Source organism: Phyllobates terribilis, unplaced genomic scaffold (assembly GCF_046119375.1).
Source record: "Phyllobates terribilis strain yellow unplaced genomic scaffold, ASM4611937v1 Scaffold_1__5_contigs__length_1240528914, whole genome shotgun sequence".
Taxonomy (NCBI): Eukaryota; Metazoa; Chordata; class Amphibia; order Anura; family Dendrobatidae; genus Phyllobates; species Phyllobates terribilis.
The window spans coordinates 1,130,338,529-1,130,362,036 of NW_027362761.1; the positions used below are offsets into that span (position 1 = coordinate 1,130,338,529).

General features: G+C 40.0%; 1 protein-coding gene across 3 annotated transcripts in view; it reads left to right on the plus strand.

Moving 5' to 3' along the window:
• Positions 1-908: 908 nt before the first annotated feature.
• Positions 909-23,508, plus strand: part of LDB2 (LIM domain binding 2) — a 548,527-nt gene continuing 525,927 nt past the window's right edge. The window contains exon 1 of one of the 3 annotated variants that reach the window (XM_073647144.1): positions 909-1,403. In XM_073647144.1, coding sequence (XP_073503245.1) covers positions 1,272-1,403 — 132 coding nt within the window. In that variant the 5' untranslated portion in view covers positions 909-1,271. The remainder of the gene's footprint in view (positions 1,404-23,508) is intronic. The other 2 variants (XM_073647134.1, XM_073647155.1) reach the window with 2 other exon arrangements.

A 23,508-nucleotide genomic window follows, 5' to 3' on the forward strand; every position in this document is an offset into this window, starting at 1 on the left:
GGTGTCTTTATACAGGTAATGAGTGTAGAGTAGCTTCTTAAAGAAAAACTAACAGGTCTGTGAGAGCCAGAATTCTTGCTGGTTGGTAGATGGTCAAATACTTATTTCATAAAATATAATGCAATTTAATAATTTAAAAATCATAATTTTATGTTTACATTTTGTCTCTCATAGTTGAAATGTACCTACGATAAAAATTACAGACCTCTCCATTCTTTGTAGGTGGGAAAACTTGCAAAATCGGCAATGTATCAAACACTTATTTTCCCCACTGTAGATAGATAGAGGAGATAGATAGAAAGATAGATGATAGACAGACAGATAGATAAACTGAAAGAGATAGATGGACAGATAAATAGATAGATAGATATGGATAGATAGATAGATATGGATAGATAGACAGACACATAGACAGATAGACATAGATAAATAGAGAAATGGATGGAGAGCTAGACACAGATATAGACAGAGAGAAATGGATAGATTAGATAGTTATACAGACTGATAGAAAGAAAGTTAGATATACAGATTCATAGATAGATAGATATGAGATTGATTATTAAATATGAGAATAAGAGACGTAGGGGATTGGATAGTTGGTACTTGTATTTTTGTACTATATGATTGACAGATAGATAGATAATTACAAACTTTCCAATAATACAGCAGATTTCCTATGGACCCATAATGATCTCTAATCCTCATTTGCTTCCTAATTTTGCTTACATCTGGACTCTCTTCATCTGTCAGTGAATTTCTGGTGCCCGCTCCTCACATTAATGGCCAGGCTTTTTATTAATAATAGATAACACACCTACATAGAACGAATAAAAATGAGTCAGAATCTGAAGAAGCAGGATAGATGCTCGGCACAGAAAGTCTCCGGCTTTCCTATGGGACCCTGCCGGATAAAATGAAAACAAATTCTTGCATGGTGTCTGAGGCGCCCTCTGTGCGGACAGGAAGTCGCCCTATTGGCATACTGCTTCTTTAAAAACAGGCAGTGTAGCCTGAGGCTCTCCAGCCTCTCGCTCTGGTGCTCTCCAGCCTCTCGCTCTGGTGCTCTCCAGCTCTCCTCTCTCCAGCCTCTCCTCTCTCCCTCTCTCCAGTCTCTCCCTCTCTTTCTCTGTCTTGCCATAGAGGGCTTTACAAGCAGTTCGCAGGCAGTGTGCTCTGTGTTTGCATACTGCTAGTTTATGCTGGGGAGAACGCACAGTCCATGAGCTCTATATGGATGCTGTTGCAAATCTGACTCTCTGGAAGCAAAAAAGATGTCCAGTACTCCGCATGACCCTTTCTATTCTTCTCCTTTTGGTCCTTTCTACAGAAGGCATTCCCCATACATGGTGCAGCCAGAGTACCGTATATACGAGCTGAACAAGAGGCTGCAGTCTCGTACGGAGGTAAGTCCTTTCGACCTTCCCCTATAGACGGTCATGTAGGATCCTAGAACGTGCACAATGCATAGTCCAAGATTTCCATCATCATCTGTATCGTCTTCTGTTACCTCCTATCATTGGCTTCTATGTAAGTAGAATTTGGGGTTTTGTTACAATGTTTGGGGTAAAGTTATGATTTAGTCTTGAAATCGTCCAATATATGATTTTGATCGATTCTATCCTATTTCTGAGTCTTTTTCAATGATTCGGAAAATATTTTGAAGAATTTGAGATGATTTTAAAGTTGGTAGCAGGACAACAATGTCCGTCCTATGCCGAGGACTTCACTCTGGCTTGTAAACTTATAGACTATTTGATACTTTTGAGTTTGGTAAACTGTGACTGTGGATGATGGGAAGACACCGGGATGGAGGTGATGAATATTAAATAGGCTGTCTGTGAGATCTTTCTTGTAAAGTGTTGAAAAGTGTGTGAACTGGTGTCATGCCGGGTGCCCTACAGCACCTGTATCCCCAAATGTGTTGTGTCGCCACCCTGGCGTGCATGCCACCGCACAGCTGTATGATGTCAGCGCCGTGCACATGTGTGGAGTTATTTTACAGAAGTGTAAAGCGAGGCGTTCACTTATTGAAGGATGCGGAGAGCATGGACGGCTACTGTGACTCCTGGAGGGGCAACGTGGTGGTGGTGGTGGTGACCCTTCCAAATATTAAGTTGTGTACCTTCATACGCTATGTAGTACTCCTCATATGTACAAGCACCCTAAAAGTTTTGGAAAAATATATAAATTAATAATAATATCTTTCTTTTAATTGCAGTAATCACAACATCCATTATATACTACAAAATTTTCAGTGAACTTGAAACCTCCTCATTACACAGCCATACAAGACAATACAGAAAGGTAGAAAGCTATCCCTAAAGTTTAGTAATAAAAAAAGCTGAACATCGCGACCAAAAATTGCACAAAACACAAATAAAAACTCATAAAATAGGTGGAGGATGTGCTCCATAAAAAGTTGGAGGACGTGTTCCATAAAAAGGTGGAGGATGTGCTCCGTAAAAAGGTGGTGGACGTGCTCCGTAAAATGGTGTAGGACGTGGTCCAAAAAAAAGGTGGAGGACGTGCTCCAAAAAAAATGGTGGAGAAGGTGCTCCGTAAAAAGGTGGTGGACATGCTCCATAAAATGGTGGAGGATGTGGTCCAAAAAAAGGTGGAGGATGTGCTCCAAAAAAAAAGGTGGAGAAGGTGCTCCGTAAAAAGGTGGAGGATGTGCTCCATAGAAAGGTGGAGGATGTGCTCCGTAAAAAGGTGGAGGACGTGCTCCGTAAAAATGCGGCTGACGTACTCCGTAAAAAGGCGGAGGACGTGCTCCGTAAAAAAGTGGAGGAGGTGCTCAGTAAAAAAGGTGGAGGAGGCACTCCATAAAAAAGGTGGAGGACATGCTCCATAAAGAGGCGGAGGACGTGCTCCGTAAAAAGGCAGAGGACGCGCTCCGTTAAAAGGCAAAGGACGCGCTCCGTTAAAAGACGGAGGACGCGTTCCATTAAAAGGTGGAGGACGCGCTCCGTAAAAAGGTGGAGGACACGCTTCATTCCTATATAGGTACATGTCCCCATATATACTAGTATCCCTTCTCACTGCCATGGCTGTACCTTCTTTCACCCTGGGAAAAGTTGAGTTCATTGTCTTAGCCCTGCATTTAGATACCCTTCACTATATAAAGTGTCTTGTTTTCACTTCGTCCCCTGGGCACATGCTCCTGTTAGCCCTCCTTAACATGTCTCCATTTCTACCCTTACTGTATACATAGACACGTGGAAACTACATGATGACACAACACAGATTGTTAGGTTTACATTACATGACAGTGAGAATTGCATTGAAGACGTCTTACTGTGTATCAGAGACCGGCAAAGGCAATAGAAAGGAAAGTGTCATGGAAATGATCAAAATCCACCAGATCCTCCTATACCAGGACTATTTGATATAGGAATGCATAGATTAGATAGATTTATCCAAAAATGGGGCACTGTACCTAGAAGGCTGTGATCTCTGGGCTGTGTTAGCTTCTAGCCATTGTTAGTGGGATGCCCCGTTTACTATTGTTATGTATATGTGTGACATAAGATTTTATCACGTGACATGAGCATTCGCTTCCAAGCTCTCACTGTTTCTTTATTTTTTATTTCTTTTTCTTTATTTAATGGTCTTCGGCTTGATCCCGAGCCATGGCGACTTGATGAATGAACGATCTGTAGGATGATCGATGTTGTGCAAGCCTAGATAGGTCCACCAGGGTCTTCTCCGCCGGTATCTTGATAGTATAGAGAGTGGATACCTAATGATTAAACATTAATTTTCTTACATAAACAAAAAAATAAAATGTGAAAAGATTTACGCTGTAGAACAGGAGGAAAGTAAAAACGATTTAAATGGCAAAAAAAAAGATAATAAAGTTACACATGAAAAGAAAAAAAGTTTTTCCTAAACTTATATATTCATATCAGTTGTAAACGGCTAAATGGATAATGATTGTTACTTGAAGTGATTAACATTATATAGTGCGGCAGATAGGTCTACCAAAAACTACGGTAAAAACTGTCAGTATTTATATGTTGTTGTGGGATGTTTTGCCTTTTCCTACAATTACGGCGTCTTATTTAAAAACTGGATTTAAATCCATGCCTGAAATTGTGATTTTTGCGCTGATAGTTTTTTCCCGCTGAGATTGACATGCGAAATTATTCTATGCCTGGTTCACAACTTGTGATGATATTAAACTTTTCTGTACTAAGTGCAAACTTTTTCCTCAAAACTTTGTAAGTAGCCGGTGGAAACCTTTTATTATTATGCTTTGCTTATATATCATATTCCACAGAACTTTACAGACACTATCACCGCTGTCCCCATCGAGGCTCACAATCTTCCTATCAGTATGCCTTTGGAGTGTGGGAGGAAACCCACACAAACACAAGGAGAACATACAAAAATCCTTACAGATGTTGTGCTTGGTGGGATTTGAACCCAGGGCCCCAGCACTGCAAAGTAACAGTGCTAACCACTGAGCCACCCTGCTGCCCATTGGTTCAGTCATAATAGAGTGAGCACTGATTGTTCAAAAAGTGACCGTCTGCCGTCTATCATTTCTCTGCATAGTCTCAGAATCTTGGAATTTATATTAGTTCTTTCTGCCAAGAATCGATGTAATCAAAGGTACCAATAATGATTTACTAGTCTGTGCACCGCAAGCCGCCCTCAACTCAGATAGTCCAAAAACAGATTGATCTTTTCTTTCCTTGCTAATAGGATAGTACACATAGGACTATACTGTATACTACTACTGCATTGGGGGCCATCCTGTATTCTGTCTACCTCTCGAAAAAAATTTAATTTTGCAAAAATATTTCTTGCCAAAAAATATAAAAATAACTACTTTTCATAAAATGGAATTTCTACCTAAGAAAACCAGCGATCTAGACTCTACCGTCTATCCAGTCAATCTTTATTTATTTATTTGTTCTGCTGTTTTGTGTAGTTTTTTTTTGTTTGTCTTCTGCTTTTGTCACTTGAAAACTGTCAATAAGCTGCTGTTGACTGATCTGATATCCGTATGATGTGCCTCTATTAAGCAGCGTGACTGTAGAATGGTGAATGACCCATTGGGAATGGGCTCTGATTAGCCCATAAGGGGGTTGTGGCACCTGTTCTATATATATATTATTACAGTATTATTATACATTATTACGGAATTCTTAGAGAAAAAAAAAAGATTTCTGCATCTAGCACTATGTATCCAGGGGACACAGGATGTCCGCAATACACAGATAGCTCTTTGATTTTAATAGGAATTGTGTAATACTTCAGTCGTCCTGTGGTGGCGCTGCAGAGGAATTGAACACTTGTTGCCAAGCTCACCTTGCAGATCATAGTTGATCGCTTAGCATCCAAGCATGGCTATGTGCTGGCTGGGAATAGCTTATCATTGGGGAACCAGGGGGCTTAACTACAGTAGGTACAGGGGGTCACAATCACACCCGGGCCCTGTAGACTAAGGGACCCCAAAGGTCCCTTTGCCTCAGTTAAAAAGACTATTACTATTAAAGACCTGTGTTAGTTGGGGGCCCCATTGGAGATTTTGCATTGCATTGGAAATGTGGGGAACCCTTCTAACAAAAGGGGAACCCCGTTAATTCTCATTGTTTTCCTGCTCATGAAAACATGACTACTGAATGTAAATATAATATATGGATAGTCGGTTTACATTTCTTCACTACACTAACTTTCTATATCAATGGAGTTGACATCTATTAGCCTGCTTCAAATCTGACAACCCCTTTAAGGGCAGTGCATTATTATGTACTATCAATAATAGGATTACCCCTTTAAGTATTCTTCTATCTCCAAGATCCTATCCCAATATGTATTAGGTGTAATAATAATAATATTACTTCCAATTACCTCCAAAAACCTCCAATTAGAAATGTAGTATAGTTCTTCTGATTAGCTGTGTAGCTTTCCTCATGTGCAGGACATTGCAGTAGCTTAGGTATCCCTGGTTACGACCACTCACATAGTGACAGTTAGTTAGACAGCACTTAGTGGTCGTAAGCATGGCTATCTAAGCTACTGCACTGCCCTGCACATGGTGTAAGCGACATAGCTTATGAGAAGAACTATACTACATTTCTAATTGGAGGTATTTGCTAATATTAATATTATTACACATACTACAATCGGGATATGATCTTGGAGATGGGAATATCCCTTTAAAGGGGTGGTAGAGGATTAGGAAAAAAACAAAAATATTTGTGCTTTGTTCCAAAAACGGTGCCACCCCTGAGCACAGGTTATGGGTGATATTGCATTTCAGCTTTGTTCACGTCAAATAGTCTACGCTGCAATACCAGACATAACCTGTAGACAGGTGTGGCACTGTGGTTTAAAAAAAAGAAATCTGCAATATTTTTCGAATTCTGGAAAACCCCTTTAAATTGTAGATTTCATTTGAAATAATTTGTGAATTAATGAAGTAAAATTGTGGGAATCTTAAAATCCATACAGATCTGCAGATCTGACAACTTTAAGAAATTACTAGTTGAGCGACTATCTTACATTTCTAAAGCGTTAGCCATCAATTGGCATTAATAAAAGAATTGGAAATAGACTCGTTAGAGATAGGCTTCGATAGACGCAATTAATTAAATTAAAATATGTTAGGATGTTGCTATTTAAGCAATTCACTATTCAATATTTTCTGTAAATTAGCCCCCAAGAGGCGTCACAAAACTACGGAGTCTCCTGCCCACCGGACGCTACTGACATGGATATTTCTTACTATTTGTGCCTCTGGGACTCTTTCCTTGATCGCTTATTGCTCACAGATACACTAAGTATCCAGTGAGTCAAGACGAACAAGAATAAAAAATTAAATGCTGGAAATCAGTTTTCTTAGACAGGTCAGTCTCCTTTATTTTGGGAGCGCCCTTATTATCATCTGCCACTAGGTGTCATTGTGTACGTCTGTGCAATTTTACAGATCTACATTCCGTAGAGATCCAATATGTATCATTTCAGTGTGAGGCACTTAGTAGAAACTATTTGCAGTGTTGAAGTTCTAGTTTTAGTTTCCGTTCATATAGAATAATATAAAATCATGGGGTCAAATTAGTTTTCTACTTAAAAATACACATTCAACTAAAGCTACTTTTTTTTTTAAAAAACAATATAGTGGATATAGAAACCTTTATCATCCAATGTCAGAATTGCTCTTCCAATGTGATATGGTCCGTCTGTCCATCCGTCGGAGGTCAGGGTGAGCAGCACAGAACTGAGACGATGATACAGCAGAGCTGGACTTGCTGGATGGCACACTGCTCTGTGATCATCAATACAGAAGAATATGCTGGATGGCAGATACATAGTAGAGCTGGAAGCACTAGATACAGCAGAGCCAGATGTGCAGACCACACAGGAATAGCAGAAATATATAGGCAATCTGATAACTTGTAGCAGGAATGTGGTTACACAGGAACAGCCGAGTTGTGAGTGTAGACAGCACCAGGATAGCTAAGACGCGTTGGTTATTAGGCAGTTTGACAAAGCAGTGTTGAAAGTGCGACAGCACCACAATAGCTGAGATGTTTTGGTTAAAATGAAAACTTGACGCAGCAGCGTTGAAATTTCAGATATCATCTGGATAGCTGAGATGAGTTAGTTATTAGGCAATTTGACACAGCAGAGTCAAGAATGCAACTGCACCAGGATAGCAAAGACATATAATTATCAGATAGTTTGATAGCAGGGATGAAAGTGTGAGCAACAAGACTAGCAGAGACGGGTTGTTTATCTGGTATCTTGATAGCAGAGGCAAATTAAGCTTCAGGTACCTTGATAGCATAGACGAAGGCGTGGACAGCAACAAGAATAGTGAATTCGTTATCTGATATTTTAATCCAGCAGAGTTGTAGGTGTGGAGAACAGCTAAAGTAACTGGACTGAGTTTGGTATTGAAGCTGGTAGCTAGATAGAAGTCAGGAGTATTTGTGGAGATAATTATACACCTGGCTGGAGCTGAGAGAAATGGAAGGTGAAGGTGAGTTCTATATTACCTCAATACTCAGGCAATGAGTCACTGGCTGAGCCAGCCTTAAAATGTCATGAGACTGACTGGCTTCTACAATATTCTGAAGCAATCGAGCACAATGGGAGTTAGCCATAGGAGATGGAAGCAAAGCCTGGCACTGGAGCCAGGACTGGTGAGGAACACTATCTCTTTTATTATTTTAAGATGGTGTTTAGATATAAATAGGTAAAGCTTCTTTCTATGTTGCACTGTGGTGATTTTATGTGAAGCCCATTTCACTGTCTCCAGGTAGCAACAAATATTATTTCTTCTATAATTACAGGTGCATCTCACTAAATTAGAATATCATCAAAAAGTTAATTTATTTCAGTTTTTCAATGCAAAAAGTGAAACTTGTATATTATATAGAATCATTACAAACAGGGTGATCTATTTCAAGTGCTTATTTCTGTTAATGTTGATGATTATGGCTTACAGCCAATGAGAACACAAAAGTCATTATCTCAGTAAATTAAAATAATGAACAAAAACACCTGCAAAGGCTTCCTAAGCATTTAAAAAGGTCCCTTAGTCTGTTTCAGTGGGCTCCACAATCATAGGAAAGACTGCTGACTTGACAGATGTCCAGAAGGCAGTCATTGACACTAAGTAAATGCAAAGTAAATTTTGCATTTCATTTGAAAACCAAGGTCCCAGAGTCTGGAGGAAGAGTGGAGAGGCCACAATCCAAGCTGCTTGAGGTCTAGTGTGAAGTTTCCACAATCAGTGATGGTTTGGGAGCCATGTCATCTGCTGGTGTAGGTCCACTGTGTTTTATCAAGACCAAAGTCAGCGCAGCCGTCTACCAGGACATTTTAGAGCACTTCATGTTTCCCTCTGCCGACAAGCTTTTTGGAGATGGAAATCTCATTCTCCAGCAGGACTTGGCCCCTGTCCACACTGCCAAAAGTACCAATACCTGGTTTACAAACAACAGTATCACTGTGCTTGATTGGCAGCAAACTCGCCTGACCTTATATTGTCAAGAGGAAGATGAGAGACACCAGACACAACAATGCAGACGAGCTGAAAGCAGCTATCAAATCAACCTGGGCTTCCATAACACCTCAGCTGGGCCACAGGCTGATCGCCTCCATGCCACATTGCCGCATTGATGCAGTAATTGATGCAAAAGGAGTCCCGGCCAAGTATTGAGTGCATTTACTGAACATTTCAGATTTTAAAAACATTTTTCAAGCTGTTGTTATAAATTATTCTAATTTACTGAGATAATGATTTTTGTGTTTTCATTGGCTGTAAGCCATAATCATCAACATTAACAGAAATAAACACTTGAAATAGATCACTCTGTTTGTAATGGCTCTATATAATATGAGTTTCACTTTTTGTATTGAAGAACTGAAATACATAAACTTTTTGATGATATTCTAATTTAGCGAGATGCACCTGTATATCTATATAAAATAGTGTCTATTACTGACAGGAAACCATAGTAAAGCAGATGCCTTTATTTTTCGCTTTGTATTTTAAATAGATTTATCCTCCAAAATATTCACACTGTCAGGAGAAACATAATGTTTAAACAGATCCACGTATTTGTTATATTGAAAATGACAACTCTTTGCCCGATACTTCTTACCATGGGTATCAATGGCACCCAGCGGACCCCATGGGCTTAAAATGGGATCTGATGGTTTCATCTTGGTATGCAGCACTGTCCGTCCTGTCTGATCTGACACAATCCTCAATACTGCAGTGCTGCCGGTCTTCCTCCTTCTATACAATACTGCGGCCAAGATAGATGTGAGAAGATCGTACTAAATACTATTTCTGTAAATATCTTACTATTTAATAGGGGTTGAGATTTAGGTTTTCAATAAATAACATCAATCATCTATGATGTATATCTTACATTCACTTAGATGGGGCTGAGCTGTAATACCAGTTACAGCCAAAGTACAGGAGTGGCGCTGTTTCACATGACTGCTACAGCCAATCAGTTGCAGACTTCACAAATCGATCAGAGAGGACATCAGCTCTCTTATTTACAGATTAACTTACTAAGTGAATAAGAGCAAAAAAGTATCGAAGAGAGGGGTGTCAGCATAAGGTACCACACTGGGCACACCGAACACAGTCATGCTATGCATGTATATCTGCAGGGTCACACCAACCTCCAGAGGGCAGGGAATGCTCTACTGGACCCAAACCCTGACATGTACATAGAGCATAAGGTCCAGCAGAGGTTACAATGCAACGAAACACCCATATTCTCTATAGTTGGAGGGTTAGCTTTTGGTCTCCTCATCAGGAGCACAACTAGGATTTAAAAAACCCAATAGCAAAGACACCAATTCCCCCTTCCCCATCAGTTGACAATAAACTGAGCTGTAGTAATGCACACAACATCATGCAGCGTTGGGTCCTATATTAGAGCAGATCTTTTCAATGCAAATTGCATACTGTTTAAAATAGATGTCTTAGACCTCATGGGGCTGTTGTACTTGCTTTGAAAATTCATGTGAGAATGGATCAATAATTCTGATATTAAAATGAGCATTTTATATGTCCACCTAATATGTAAAAGTTTGGGGTTCGTATCGGACAGTTAGAGTCCGGTAATAAACGCTGAACATGGATTTCTCCGGGACGCCCATTGCAATGTTCAGAGTTTTGGGGGAAGTCCGTTGCAAAGAGAGAGAGAGATTATTTTCCAGCCCAAAAGTTCACGTCCCCATTCCTCTCAATGTGGTTCGGGTTCAAGTGCTGACTAGAGATGACAGTTAGAGTCCGGTGATAATCGCTGAACATGGACTTCTCCCGGAAGTCTGGTGCAATGTTCAGAGTTCCAGGGGAAGTCCGTTGCAAAGATAGAGAGAGAGAAAGAGATTTTTTCTTCCCCAGCCCAAAAGTTTGGGTCCCCATTGTTTTCAAAGGGGTTTTTGGCTCAAGTTTGGGTACAGTTCTGGTACCTAAATCAAACTTTGAAATAAAATTCAGGTCGGGTACCAGAACCCGAAATTCCACACGTCTGCTCATCCATACTCATGAGTCTAAGTCTATTCAGTTCCCACCACTGACCCAACTGACTGACAGCTGAAGTGTGAAATCTCGCAAGCAGAGAGAAGATACACTGAGGAGCTGTCAATCAGACTAGGTAGGCGTGGATTAAACTTTCATTGAGGATTATACAGTATGAAAGGGATTTTCAGAACAGCCTAATCAGGTTTAAGAAATACAAATTCTTCAATTTGTACGGTGAAATCTGGAGCTAGAAAACTGGAGGACGACACAAAAAGGAACAAAGGTCTCAATTCATCAAGACTATGGTTGTTCACGGCAGTGTTGATAAGGAGGCGTGCTGGAGTCAGCCTTTTAATGAATCTGACTTAAAAGTGGTGTGTGCCTCATCACAAATCTTACTCCAGTCAGAGACAGGAGTAAGATTTGAGGGTAAGGTACGACACAACTCGTTATGAATTAGATGAGCGGACACCACTCTGTCCCCATACTACCCCAGCTCCACCCATTTTGGGCTCAATTTTCCTGGTGTGAGTCACACCTCCTGGTAAAGACCATAAAAAATTTTCACTACATGTAAATGGTATGTGGGGTTGTTTTAAAAATGGAATAATCAGGGGAGCAGCAGGAATTAAAAAGAGCAAAAACTGATCACTGTTTGCTTTGGTGACAGGTCCTTTTTAAGGACCAGGCCTATTTTGGGCTAAAGAACAAACTTTATTTTTTGTTGCCACCATACTTTTGTAGCTGGATGAGAGTTTGTTTTTTTTTTGTCAGGATGAATTGTATTTGCCATTGGCACCATTTTAGAGTACATTTAACTGAATAACTAACTTTTATTAACACTTTATAAGAAGAAATTAAAAAAAAAATCAATTCTGCCATTGTTTTTTTCTTATATCTTAAATTTGACTCTTTTTTACGTGCTCACAAATAAAGTGTTAAGTGAGTCAGCACGATTATAGCTGGGCCAACTTTACATAGTTGTATTTGTTTTATTGCTTTTGTGCAATAAATTCACTGTTTGAAAGAAAAAATCATTTGTTTTTGTGCCGCCATATTCTGCTTCACAACTTTACATTTTTTCCATTAACAAAGCTGTATGAAGGCTTATTTTTTTACCCGACAAAATGTCGTTTTCCTTGGCTCCATTTTATTACTCTTTATTATACTTTTTGGGAGGAGAGGGAATAAGCAAAAAAACCTGAAAATCTGGATGTTTTCATTATTATTAAAACAAATCTCATCACTCAGTATAATTGACACATTAACTTTATTCTGTGGATCTATAAGTTTACAACAATACCAAATGAACAAAATATATATATTTTTTTTATTTTTTGTGATGTACAAACATTTTGTCATGGCTTCACTTTCTTTTTTTGCATTCACTGACATGATAATTGACATGTTAACTTTATTCTGTAGATTTGAAAGATGACGGATAAATAGATAGATAGATAGATTAGATATATATATATAGATATATAGATAGATAGATAGATACTGTAGATAGATAGATAGATATATTAGATATATAGATAGATATTAGATAGATATTACACAATATTTATAGAGAAGAAACAATGGTCCGATGGATATGCTCAGTTTGAGCGTAACAAAGATGATACTAGCAAATGATTTCTTTTTCACTTATGATAAATCTGCTCTAGGAATAACGTTCTGCACTGATTACATTTTATCATATATCTTTATCGTGGTCAATAATAAAGCTGATCACATGTTGCTTTTTATTGAGCTCTATGCTTTAAAGGGAATCTGTCAGAATGATCAGCTCTCCTAAGCCATCTATATGGGCAGGTAGGTGGTAGAAAACTGAACAAAATGATACCTTGATATCTGCCATTTGATGCCTTATTCCATAGAAATTCACGTTTTTTTATTATGTAAATGAGCTGTTAAGATCTATGGGCCGGACATAGATCTCCCTGAGAATCTGCCTCCAGAACTTATTCTAAATGAAAGGAGGAGTTACCAGCGTGAGACATGTAACTAAGAACATGAGAGCTGAACTTTGTCTCATAACAAACATATTTGCTGCAGCTCTCACAGCTCTGCTGTATTGTACTGTCTGCCGGTGAGATGGAAGCTGAAGCTGAGAGGAACCTGCAGATGTGTCAGGTATAATCACACACAGCTCTGCAGTGAGATCAGGAGAGCAGAGAGCGGACATTACACATCACACTGATAACTGCCCCTTTCATGTAAAATAAATGCTGGAGGCGGAGTCTCACAAAGATCTATGTCCGGCCCATAGTCCTGAACAGCTCATTTACATATAAGAAACATGTAGATTTCTCTGGAATAAGACATCAGTTTGCAGATATCAAGGTATCATTTTATTCAGCTTTCTTTGACCTACCTATAGATGGCTTAGGAGGGTTGATCCTACTGACAGATGCCCTTTAAAGCAGATTTTGTCACCAGTTCTCACAATGCAAACTATGTATGATGTTAAATAGATTCCTTAGACCTGATGAGGCTGGGGAGAGTCATCTGAAAAATCTATTTAAGAAAGGCTATATAATTCTGATATTAAAACAAGCATTTTATGAGCTGAGCTAAAGAGTGAGAGAGCTCATGAGTCCAAGTGTATTTAGTGTCCACTCATCTAGTTGGACTGACAGCTGGTCAGTCGCTGCCAAGTAGTTTGAGTGACAGCTTCAGCTTGTACTGAGCAGTGCGAGATTTCAGCAGCAGCAGGAGAGACACCAGATGGCTGTCAATAAGGCTAGGTGGGCGCAGTTTCTGCAGCAGCAGGGAGGAGGGACACTGAACAGCTGTTTATCAGAGACAGAGTATAAATTTTTACAAAGCATTATACTGAAATTCTCACTTAAATTATCATAGCAAGTACACTAGCCTCAAATGGTGACAGGTCTATGTAATAATGTTACATACTATTATTTGCAAATTGCAGCCTTTATGCTGATTCTTCCCTGACAAACAGCTTTTTATTTCCAGGGAAAACCATATCTGTCTAGACATTCCCTCTACAGCGCCCACAGCAGGGAAAATGTGGTATTTCATGCTGGACAGTCAGGTAATGGTGGTTCATAGCTCACGGTGTGGCTCACCATTTTATAATTCACTGGTGGTATATTTTGCGGCAAAGAGACAATATCTCTTAAAGGGAATCTGTCAGTTTTTTTTGCCATTTAATATGAAAGAAGCATAATATAGTGCAAGTAGCCCTGATCCCAATGATGTGTCACTTAGTTTACTGGGTGCAGCAGTTGTGACACAATCAGAGTTCTTAGATGCAGTATGAAGCCGAGCTCAAAAAGCAGCCCCGCCCACACCACAGCTGACCCCGCCCACACCACAGCTGACCCCGCCCACACCACAACTCCCTATGTACATAGTGAGACAGTGAGATCCTTATCACAGGAGGGGTCGGAGTTGGACCAGGGATCGCTTGCTGCTGTAGCTGCTGTAGTCCAGCAGTGATTATCTCCTACTGATAAAACCTTCATTGTAAGTAAACAACAGCACACAGCCTAATAAGTGACACGTCATTGAAATCTGTGTTTCAGACCGTATCTCCTGCTGTCCTAAGATAACAAAACCGTGCTTACAGATTCCCTTTAAAGAGAACCTGACAGCTGATAAATGCTGCCCGTAGATCGGGTTGCATTTATCAGTCACCGGCTGTATGAACTCAGCCAGGTAAGTTGGACTCTGATTCTCTGTGGTATTTTGGAAAAAAACGTACTTTAACAGTCAATGGGGACTGCGCCGTGCTGGGGACTAGTCGGACAGGCATGGGTCCCCAATGGCTTGTCACTGCTCGCTGCCCTAATTTGACAGTTTTCTCCCTATGTGGGCAGAGACTTGCCAATCCAGGGCAGTGAGTGGGGAGAAGCCGACAGGGACCCGCCTGTCTGACTAGTCTACAGTGCGGTTTCTACGCTAGACAAACCATGACGCTTATGATGATGATTATGATTATCAGATTGTTTTTTTGGCAGTTTTTATTTATTATTGTGCAGCTAGAAATCATTAGTATTTTCTAATGAAATTTACATTCTAGTTTTTCCATCATGAAATATTAAAAATGATAAAATCTTGTATTTTTCTGAATGGATTTCTCATGCACATTGTTGCCTTATTTCATACAGACAAGTCTAACATTACATAATTCAGCAATATTTAAAGTGGCATGGATTGTTCAGTCGGGTTTCAGAATTATAAGCAATGTTATTCCCAGCTTTATGATTCTCAGTGTGAACCTTAAAAATAACCCTGTGTGCCACAATCCCCGCACACACTTATCCGAATTCAGCTCTGACCATAATAATATGACGGATGGGTGAGACTGCCGTGATTCGGAGGCTCATTTAATATACACAAAACCTAAGTTATGAGTAGAGCAAAGGACCCTGTGCCAGCAGTAGTTAAATGTGAAATAATGAGAGCATATCAGCACACACAGGCACCGGCAGCAGTCAAGCGCTTAGTCAGGGGGGCTACTTATTTCTTCTAAAAATGATCTCCAGAGTATTTGCCCGGCTTAGGATTTCTGCAGCTGAGAGAAGAATACATGTCACAAAGAAGCATCATCCAGCTCTATATCCAGAGCCAGAGATATACCACTGACATATATACTGTCCTAATGATATAGATAAATATCTATCAGTGCCTTGAAAAAGTATTCATAACCCGTGAACATTTCTACAGTTTCTCACGTTACACCCACAAACTTAAATGTATTTTATTGGGATTTAATGTGCTATACCACCACAAAGTAGTAAATATTTGTTAAGAGTAAAGGAAATGATACATTGTTTTCTCAATATTTTAAAAGTATAAATCTGAAAATTGTGACGTGCATTTGTATTCAGCCCCCCTGAATTAATACTTTGTAGGACCACCTTTCGCTGCAATTACTGCTAAAAGTCTTTTGGGGTCTGTCTCTATCAGATTTGCACATCTACAGGTGACATTCTTGCCCATTCTTCTTTGTACGCTCGCTCTAGCTCAGTGAGATTGGATATAGGTGTCTGTGATCGGCAATTTTCAAGTCTTACCACAGATTCTCAATGAGATTTAGGTCTGGAGTGTAACTGGGCCATTCACACACATGAATATGCTTTGATCTAAACCATCCATTGTAGCTCTAACAGTATATTTAGGATCGTTGTCCTGCTGGAATGTGAACCTACATCCCAGTCTCAAGTCTGTTGTAGCCTCTAACAGGTTTTCCTCCAGGATTGCCCAGCATTTAGCTCCATCTGTCTTCCCATCGACTCTGACCAGCTGCCATGTCTCTGCTAAAGAAAAGCATCCCTACAGTATCATGCTGCCACCACCATGTTTAACAGTGGGGGTGGTGTTTTCAGGGTGATGTACAGTGTTAGTTTTCCACCACACACAGCATTTTGCATTTAGCCCAAAAGTTCCACTTTGGTCTCATCTGACCAGAGCACTGTCTTTGACATTCTAGCAAACTGCAAGTGGGACTTTTTATGGTTTGCTTTCAAAAATGGCTATCTCCTTGCCACTCTTCCATAAAGGCCAGATTTGTGGAGTATACAACTAACAGTTGTTCTGTGGACAGATTTTTCCACTTGAGCTGTGAATCTCTACGGCTCCTCCAGAGTGACCTTGGGACTCTTTGCTGCTTCTCTAATTAGTGCTCTCCTTGCTTGAGATGTCAGTTTAGGTAGACGGCCATGTCTATGTAGGTTTACAGTTATACCATACTCCTTCCATTTTTGTATGATGGATTTAATAGTGTTCTGAAAGATGTTCAGAGCTTGGGCTATTTTTTTTTATAACCTAACCCTGCTTTACTTTTCTCCACAACTTTATCCCTGACCAGTCTGGTAAGTTCCTTGGTTTCAATCATTCTGTTTAATCTCTAATATTCTCAAGTAAAGCTCTGAGGCAGTCACAAAACAGCTGTAGTTATTCTGGGAATAAATTAAACACAGGTGGACTCAATTTACTAGTTATGTGACTTCTGGAGGCTATTGGTTACTTAGGATTTTATTTAGCGGTATCAAACTACAGGGAGCTGAATACAAATGCACGTTTCAATTTTCAGATATATATACAAATACTTGCTACTTTGTATTGGTATATCACATACAATCCCATGAAATAGCGCGAGCTCTGAACATCTCTCAGAGCACTGTTCAATCCATTAAGGTGCTTTCATATTGCGTTCTGTGTCCCCGTTGGGGCATATTTCCCAAATTCTCCGCAAAACAGGGTCAGGACGTATGCTCTGATGGGGGCCATAGACTGCAATGGTGACGGCAGAGCGAACGTGAGCTCAGGAGGCGCACACTCAGACATAAGCGTATGGCACAACTGCAAACCTACCAAGACATGGCCGTCCACCTAAACTGCCATCCCAAGCAAGGAGAGCACTAATTAGAGAAGCACATTTAAGTTTTGGGTGCAACATGAGAAAAAAGTGAAAAAGTTCATGGGGTATGAATACATATATATATATTAATTATCCAAAATCTAAACAATAGGAGTCAAAACCAAAAAAGTACACTTCCTTAGGCCCTGGATTCATTAAAATTTTTCAACAGAATTCTGTAATACAAGTAATGTAATAATGAAAACACTTTGAAACTTTAAAAATGTTTTCATCTTGCCGTTTTAATACTAGTCCTGACCACATTCAGCAAAGTGCACGGATAATGGACAGGACAAGTTGTGGCAAAACCTGCCTGGCAAATTTTTCAAATGTTACGCCATTGATAAGATGCACCGAAATATTTTTGCGCATTTTATTTATGTACGCTCATCATTAAGTCTGGCGTACGAAACGTAAATCTTAATGAATGGGGCCCTATTTCCTACTAATTAGTTTTTATTTTTAGCTTGTGAAGGTCAGATGGGCAGAGGGGAGAGGCTCCTGCTGCAGACAGTTGTCTTGCATCGAGTCATACAATTATCAGAAGGAGGAGACAGAACATCGCTGACTTCTTGGGACACAAAATATTTTTTTATGTATTTCTAAGTTTCTAAAATGCAATATTAGACAGAGTGAAGGAAAGAAGACTATATAAGAGCTAGGATTTTTTTCTTCTGTATTTTCTATTTTTAGTGCTCCTTTTATGAGGTTATAGAAGATCATTAGAAAATCTTGCTAGTTTGTTCCATGGTATGTGTCTGGTTTTGTACTGTCAAAAATAATTTTGGGCTCAGTTCCACTGTCCTGAGCGTCACTTTCTGTTTCCATGAATGGTGAGATGAGCACTGGACAAACTGTACTTGGGGAAATGACAATAATCAGACGGTGACGCGAGGTGGCTGTATGACATCACACTGCTGAGGGAAAGATCTATGGGAGAAATCTGGAATAAAGGAGATTTATACACAGAGTAGGACGGCTTGGTTTGCCCTGTATACGGAGGGGGTGTAGTAGGCTATGAAAGGGAACATTTGGTCAGCACTAGGGATGAGCGGACCATTGGAAGTTCGGGTTCTGGTACCTGACCCAAACTTTATTCCAAAGATTTGGTTCAGGTACCAGAACTTTACCCAAACTTTAACCAAAATCCAAACGCCTTGAAAAGCATAGGGACACGAACTTTGGGTCTTGGTAAGAAAAAAAAAATCTCTAACTGTCCGTACGAACCCCGAACTTTTAAGTTCTGGTTTGCTCATCTCTAGTCAGCACTTGTATGAGATATGTGGCTACACCATTAATAGGAGGCATTTTGGTGAGACCTATAGATATAGCATGTGCCATCTTTACAGATGATGTTCTACTCACAACTTTGTGTTGCAGCTCCCGGACGCCATTATATGAAGTGATTGAGCCTCACAATAAGCAAATGGAACCTGAGCTTTGCTTAGAAACTGCGACGTCTGTACGGAGCATTTTTGCTTTTCGGATGGCATTTAGCTTCCACTTTTTGTATGCTTGATGGCGTGTTGCAGGCACTTCCTGAGGCATTTTGAAGGCTCTGTAAATGTGAATGCATTTGGCTGACATCTTGTACTCTAGGTCATATGGCTGACAATATATTGGGGTGTCCATGGCTATGACTATGCTTGTCACTTTATCTTCAGTTGTCTTTTATTTGGTTTACATCAGACCAGTCATTGACTTTTTAAAATGAGCTGTCATAGAAATAGCACTATTTAGGGTTATTAAATTCACTGTATATAGCTTTTTAATCATCTGCATGCTCCATTTTAAGTTGGTAGTTTTCACTGAGCCCTGGTGGCAGAGACTAAATGCTTTGACGTCAGACATACACTGCTCACAGAGAATAGAGGATCCTGCTCTCCAACTGTCTGCTGCATACCCCCCCCCCTAGAATCAGCATAGATGATATTATACAGCAATATTGAGCAGTGCAGCTGTGAACCCAGCACTAGGGTGCCCAAATTACTTACAAAAGCTTTCAGCACCTTCTTATTTCAGCACCTGCTTTCTTTGTGTTTGTCTACCACTTTCTCTCAATTTGCTCCTCCTTCATTCTCCTCTCCATAGACTTCTAAAGGCATCATGTAACCTGATCCCTCAGTGAGCTGATAAACTCTCAATTTTCTTAATTTCAATTTATCAAGACAGTTTTTGAAAAATATTCACAGGACCCTGGTTCAGCAGCCATATCTATTTTTTTGCTGCTGCCAGACCACAGTCATGCAAACACTCGCTTTCCTGATTAGGAGCCCCAGTGTAACGTCATGTGTGTGTCATGCCATAACAATGATGTCACACCAGACCTACTAATCAGAAGGGATGCGGTCAGGGAGTAAGAGGTTTGCAGGGCTTTAGTCTGGTGGCCATAGACTACCGACGTGGCCGTTGGAGCAGAGTCCTGCAAATCTTTTTGATCAACTCTTGGACTTCCCAGTAAATTGAGAGAGAATGTTAACCCTGAAGGCGAGGAGTGTTGGCTTAAAATCTCTATTACAGACACTGCTTTTCGGTCAGAGTAGTTCTGTAAACCAGCAATATTTGCATGTAGCTAAATAAAGAGAACGATTAAATTGTAAAACCAATCAAAAAGATACAAGTATGCCTGGTTTTCGTTTTTTTCAGCTGTTTTCTATGAGTCCCTGCAGAAACATCACCTGTGTATAATAAAACATTAGCCATCATGATTATTCCTGCCTGGCACACCTTGCCAAATATTAGCAGCTTCAACAAATGTATTACATTTTGCATTCTGCTAAAAATGTGAATATATGAATTTCATCTCATTGCTAAAATGTAGTACATGCTTTTCATCCGCCTTTCTGCATTTTCTTCCTAAAATTAAACATCTCAGCTTCAAATATTTTGTCCAAGGGCGTATACTGTGATACCTCTTTGAGATGACTACCCAAAATTACATTAAAAATCGCCTTCTACCGGTGGGGTGATCTTCTCAAAGGAGACGGCCAGTCTGTATAGTAATTAATGCAATGGAAATCTGACTCCATAGTTCCCGTCTTAATAAAGGGGTATTTTTCACCAAGATGTGAGATTTTAGAGAGGTTTCACTATATTCCACAGATTATGCAATTAAAGAAGCACTCCTCCTCCCATCAAAGTTTCTATTCTCTTCATATATTGCAGTCATCCTATTATATAGCACTGTGTACTTACAGTTGCTCATTTTGCCTTTCTACCCAGCTAATTCTTCTCTTTTCTCTTCTCTTTGTAGAAGCAGGACATTTATTTTCCCTGCATGACTCATTCCCCTCTTCTACTCCTGACCCAGTTGCTCCTCTTCCCCCTGCCAGGGACTTTTCCAGTGATAACTCATACAGAGAAAATTGACCTCCTGTTTCTACATAGAACTTAGAAGAATTCAGCTAGTCAGTTTTTAATCACAGATGTCATAAACCTAATGGGAAAGAGAAGAATTAGCCGGGCAGAAAGGCAAAATGAACAATTGTAAGTACACAGTGCTAAAGGTTAATCTCACTAAATTAGAATATCATCAAAAAAAGTTAATTTATTTCAGTTCTTCAATACAAAAAGTGAAACTCATATATTATATAGAGTCATTACAAACAGGGTGATCTATTTCAAGTGTTTATTTCTGATAATGTTGATGATTATGGCTTACAGCCAATGAAAACACAAAAGTCATTATCTCAGTAAACAAAATAATTAACAAAAACACCTGCAAAGGTTGCCTAAGCATTTAAAAAAAAAAGGTTCCTTAGTCTGTTTCAGTAGGCTCCACAATCATGGGGAAGACTGCTGACTTGACAGATGTCCAGAAGGCAGTCACTGACACACTCCACAAGGTCCCAGAGTGCCAATTTTCATTTGGAAATCAAGGTCCCAGAGGAAAGGAAATTTTAGAGCACTTCATGCTTCCCTCTGCCAACAAGCTTTTTGGAGATGGACATTTCATTCTCCAGCAGGACTTGGCACCTGTCCACACTGCCAAAAGTACCAATATCTGGTTTAAAAACAACAGTATCACTGTGCTTGATTGGCCAGCAAACTCGCCTGACCTTAACCCCATAGAGAATCTATTATAGAGAATCTATGGGGTATTGTCAAGATGAAGATGAGAGACACCAGACACAACAATGCAGACGAGCTGAAGGCTGCTATCAAAGCAACCTGGGCTTCCATAACACCTCAGCAGTGCCACAGGCTGATCGCCTCCATGCCACGCCGCATTGATGCAGTAATTGATGCAAAAGGAGCCCCGACCAAGTATTGAGTGCATTTACTGAACATACATTTCGGATTTTAAAAACATTTTTCAAGCTGTTGTTATAAAGTATTCTAATTTACTGAGATAATGACTTTTGTGTTTTCATTGGCTGTAAGCCATAATCATCAACATTAACAGAAATAAACACTTGAAATAGATCACTCTGTCTGTAATGACTTTATATAATAGATGAGTTTCACTTTTTGTATTGAAGAACTGAAATAAATTAACTTTTTGATGATATTCTAATTTAGTAGATGCACCTGTATATAATATGATGACTGCAATATATTAAGAGAATTAAAACTTTGATGGGAGGAGAAGGAGGAGTGCTTCTTTAAACTCTTGAAGCAAAAACTTATTCAGTCCACTGCTCTATTGTTAGCAACAAAAGAAGTGAGGAATTGGCATGTATAGGGAAAATAACAAATCCTACTTCCCTTGGTGGTACATCGCGGATCGGGTTGACAGGTTACTGGGTGGGGCTGGTGAAGACCCAGCGGTCATGGTCCACATTGGCACCAATGACAAAGTGAGTGGTAGATGGAGGGTCCTTAAAAATGATTTCAGGGATCTAGGTAGGAAGCTTAGGGCAAGGACCTCCAAGGTAGTTTTCTCAGAAATACTACCAATCCCGCGAGCCACACAGGAGCGCCAACGGGAGGTTAGGGAGGTGAATAAGTGGCTAAAGAGTTGGTGCAAGGCAGAAGGGTTTGGGTTCATGGAGAACTGGGCCGACTTCGCTGTCGGCTACAGGCTCTACCGTAGGGACGGGCTGCACCTCAATGGGGAGGGTGCAGCGGTGCTGGGGAAGAAGATGGCTAATAGGTTGGAGGAGTTTTTAAACTAGAGACGGGGGGGGGAAACCAAGGAAATAGGTGGGATGTGAGGCAAGCAAGGGGGAAGGGGAGAAGTGAATATAATGAGGGTGGAGAGGGGGGTGGGGATAGTACAGTTAGATCGTTAGAGAAGAATAGGATGCTAAATAACCCCAAAGTTTTATCTTGCATGCTGACCAACGCAAGAAGCCTGACCAATAAGGCGGATGAGCTGCGGGCGCTTATATCGGAGGAGAGGTATGACATCGTAGGTATAACAGAGACTTGGCTAGACGATAGCTACGACTGGGCGGTAAATTTAACAGATTATAGTTTATTTAGAAGGAACCGGAAACAGGGGAAGGGCGGAGGAGTCTGCTTATATGTAAGGTCACGTCTAAAGCCCAGACTAAGGGAAGATATAGGAGAGGGAGAAGAGGGGGTCGAGTTCATGTGGGTAGAGATAGAGGGGGCAAAAAATAATAATAAAATATTACTGGGGGTCTGCTATAAGCCACCCAATATAACAGAGGAGAATGAGAATCTGCTATTAGGACAAATAGACAAAGTAGCAAAACATAATGAGGTGATTGTAATGGGGGACTTCAACTACCCGGATATTGACTGGGAAACAGAAACCTGTAGATCGCAGAAAGGAAAAAGGTTCTTGACAAATATCAAGGATAATTATCTCTCCCAACTAGTGCAGGAACCAACGAGAGGGAAGGCCGTGTTGGACTTAATATTGACTAATAGGCCTGATAGAATAACTGAGGTACAGATAGGGGGGCACCTAGGTAATAGCGATCATAATATTATCAATTTCAAAATGCCCTTCAGTAGGGTTATCAATAAGGGAACAACAAAAACATTAAACTTTAGGAGGGCGAAGTTTGATCAGCTGAAAGAAAACCTTCAACTTATTGACTGGGACAAAGTTCTTAATCAAGGAAATACGAATAGTAAATGGGAAACCTTCAAAAGAATTCTGAATACTCAGTGCGAGAGGTATATACCG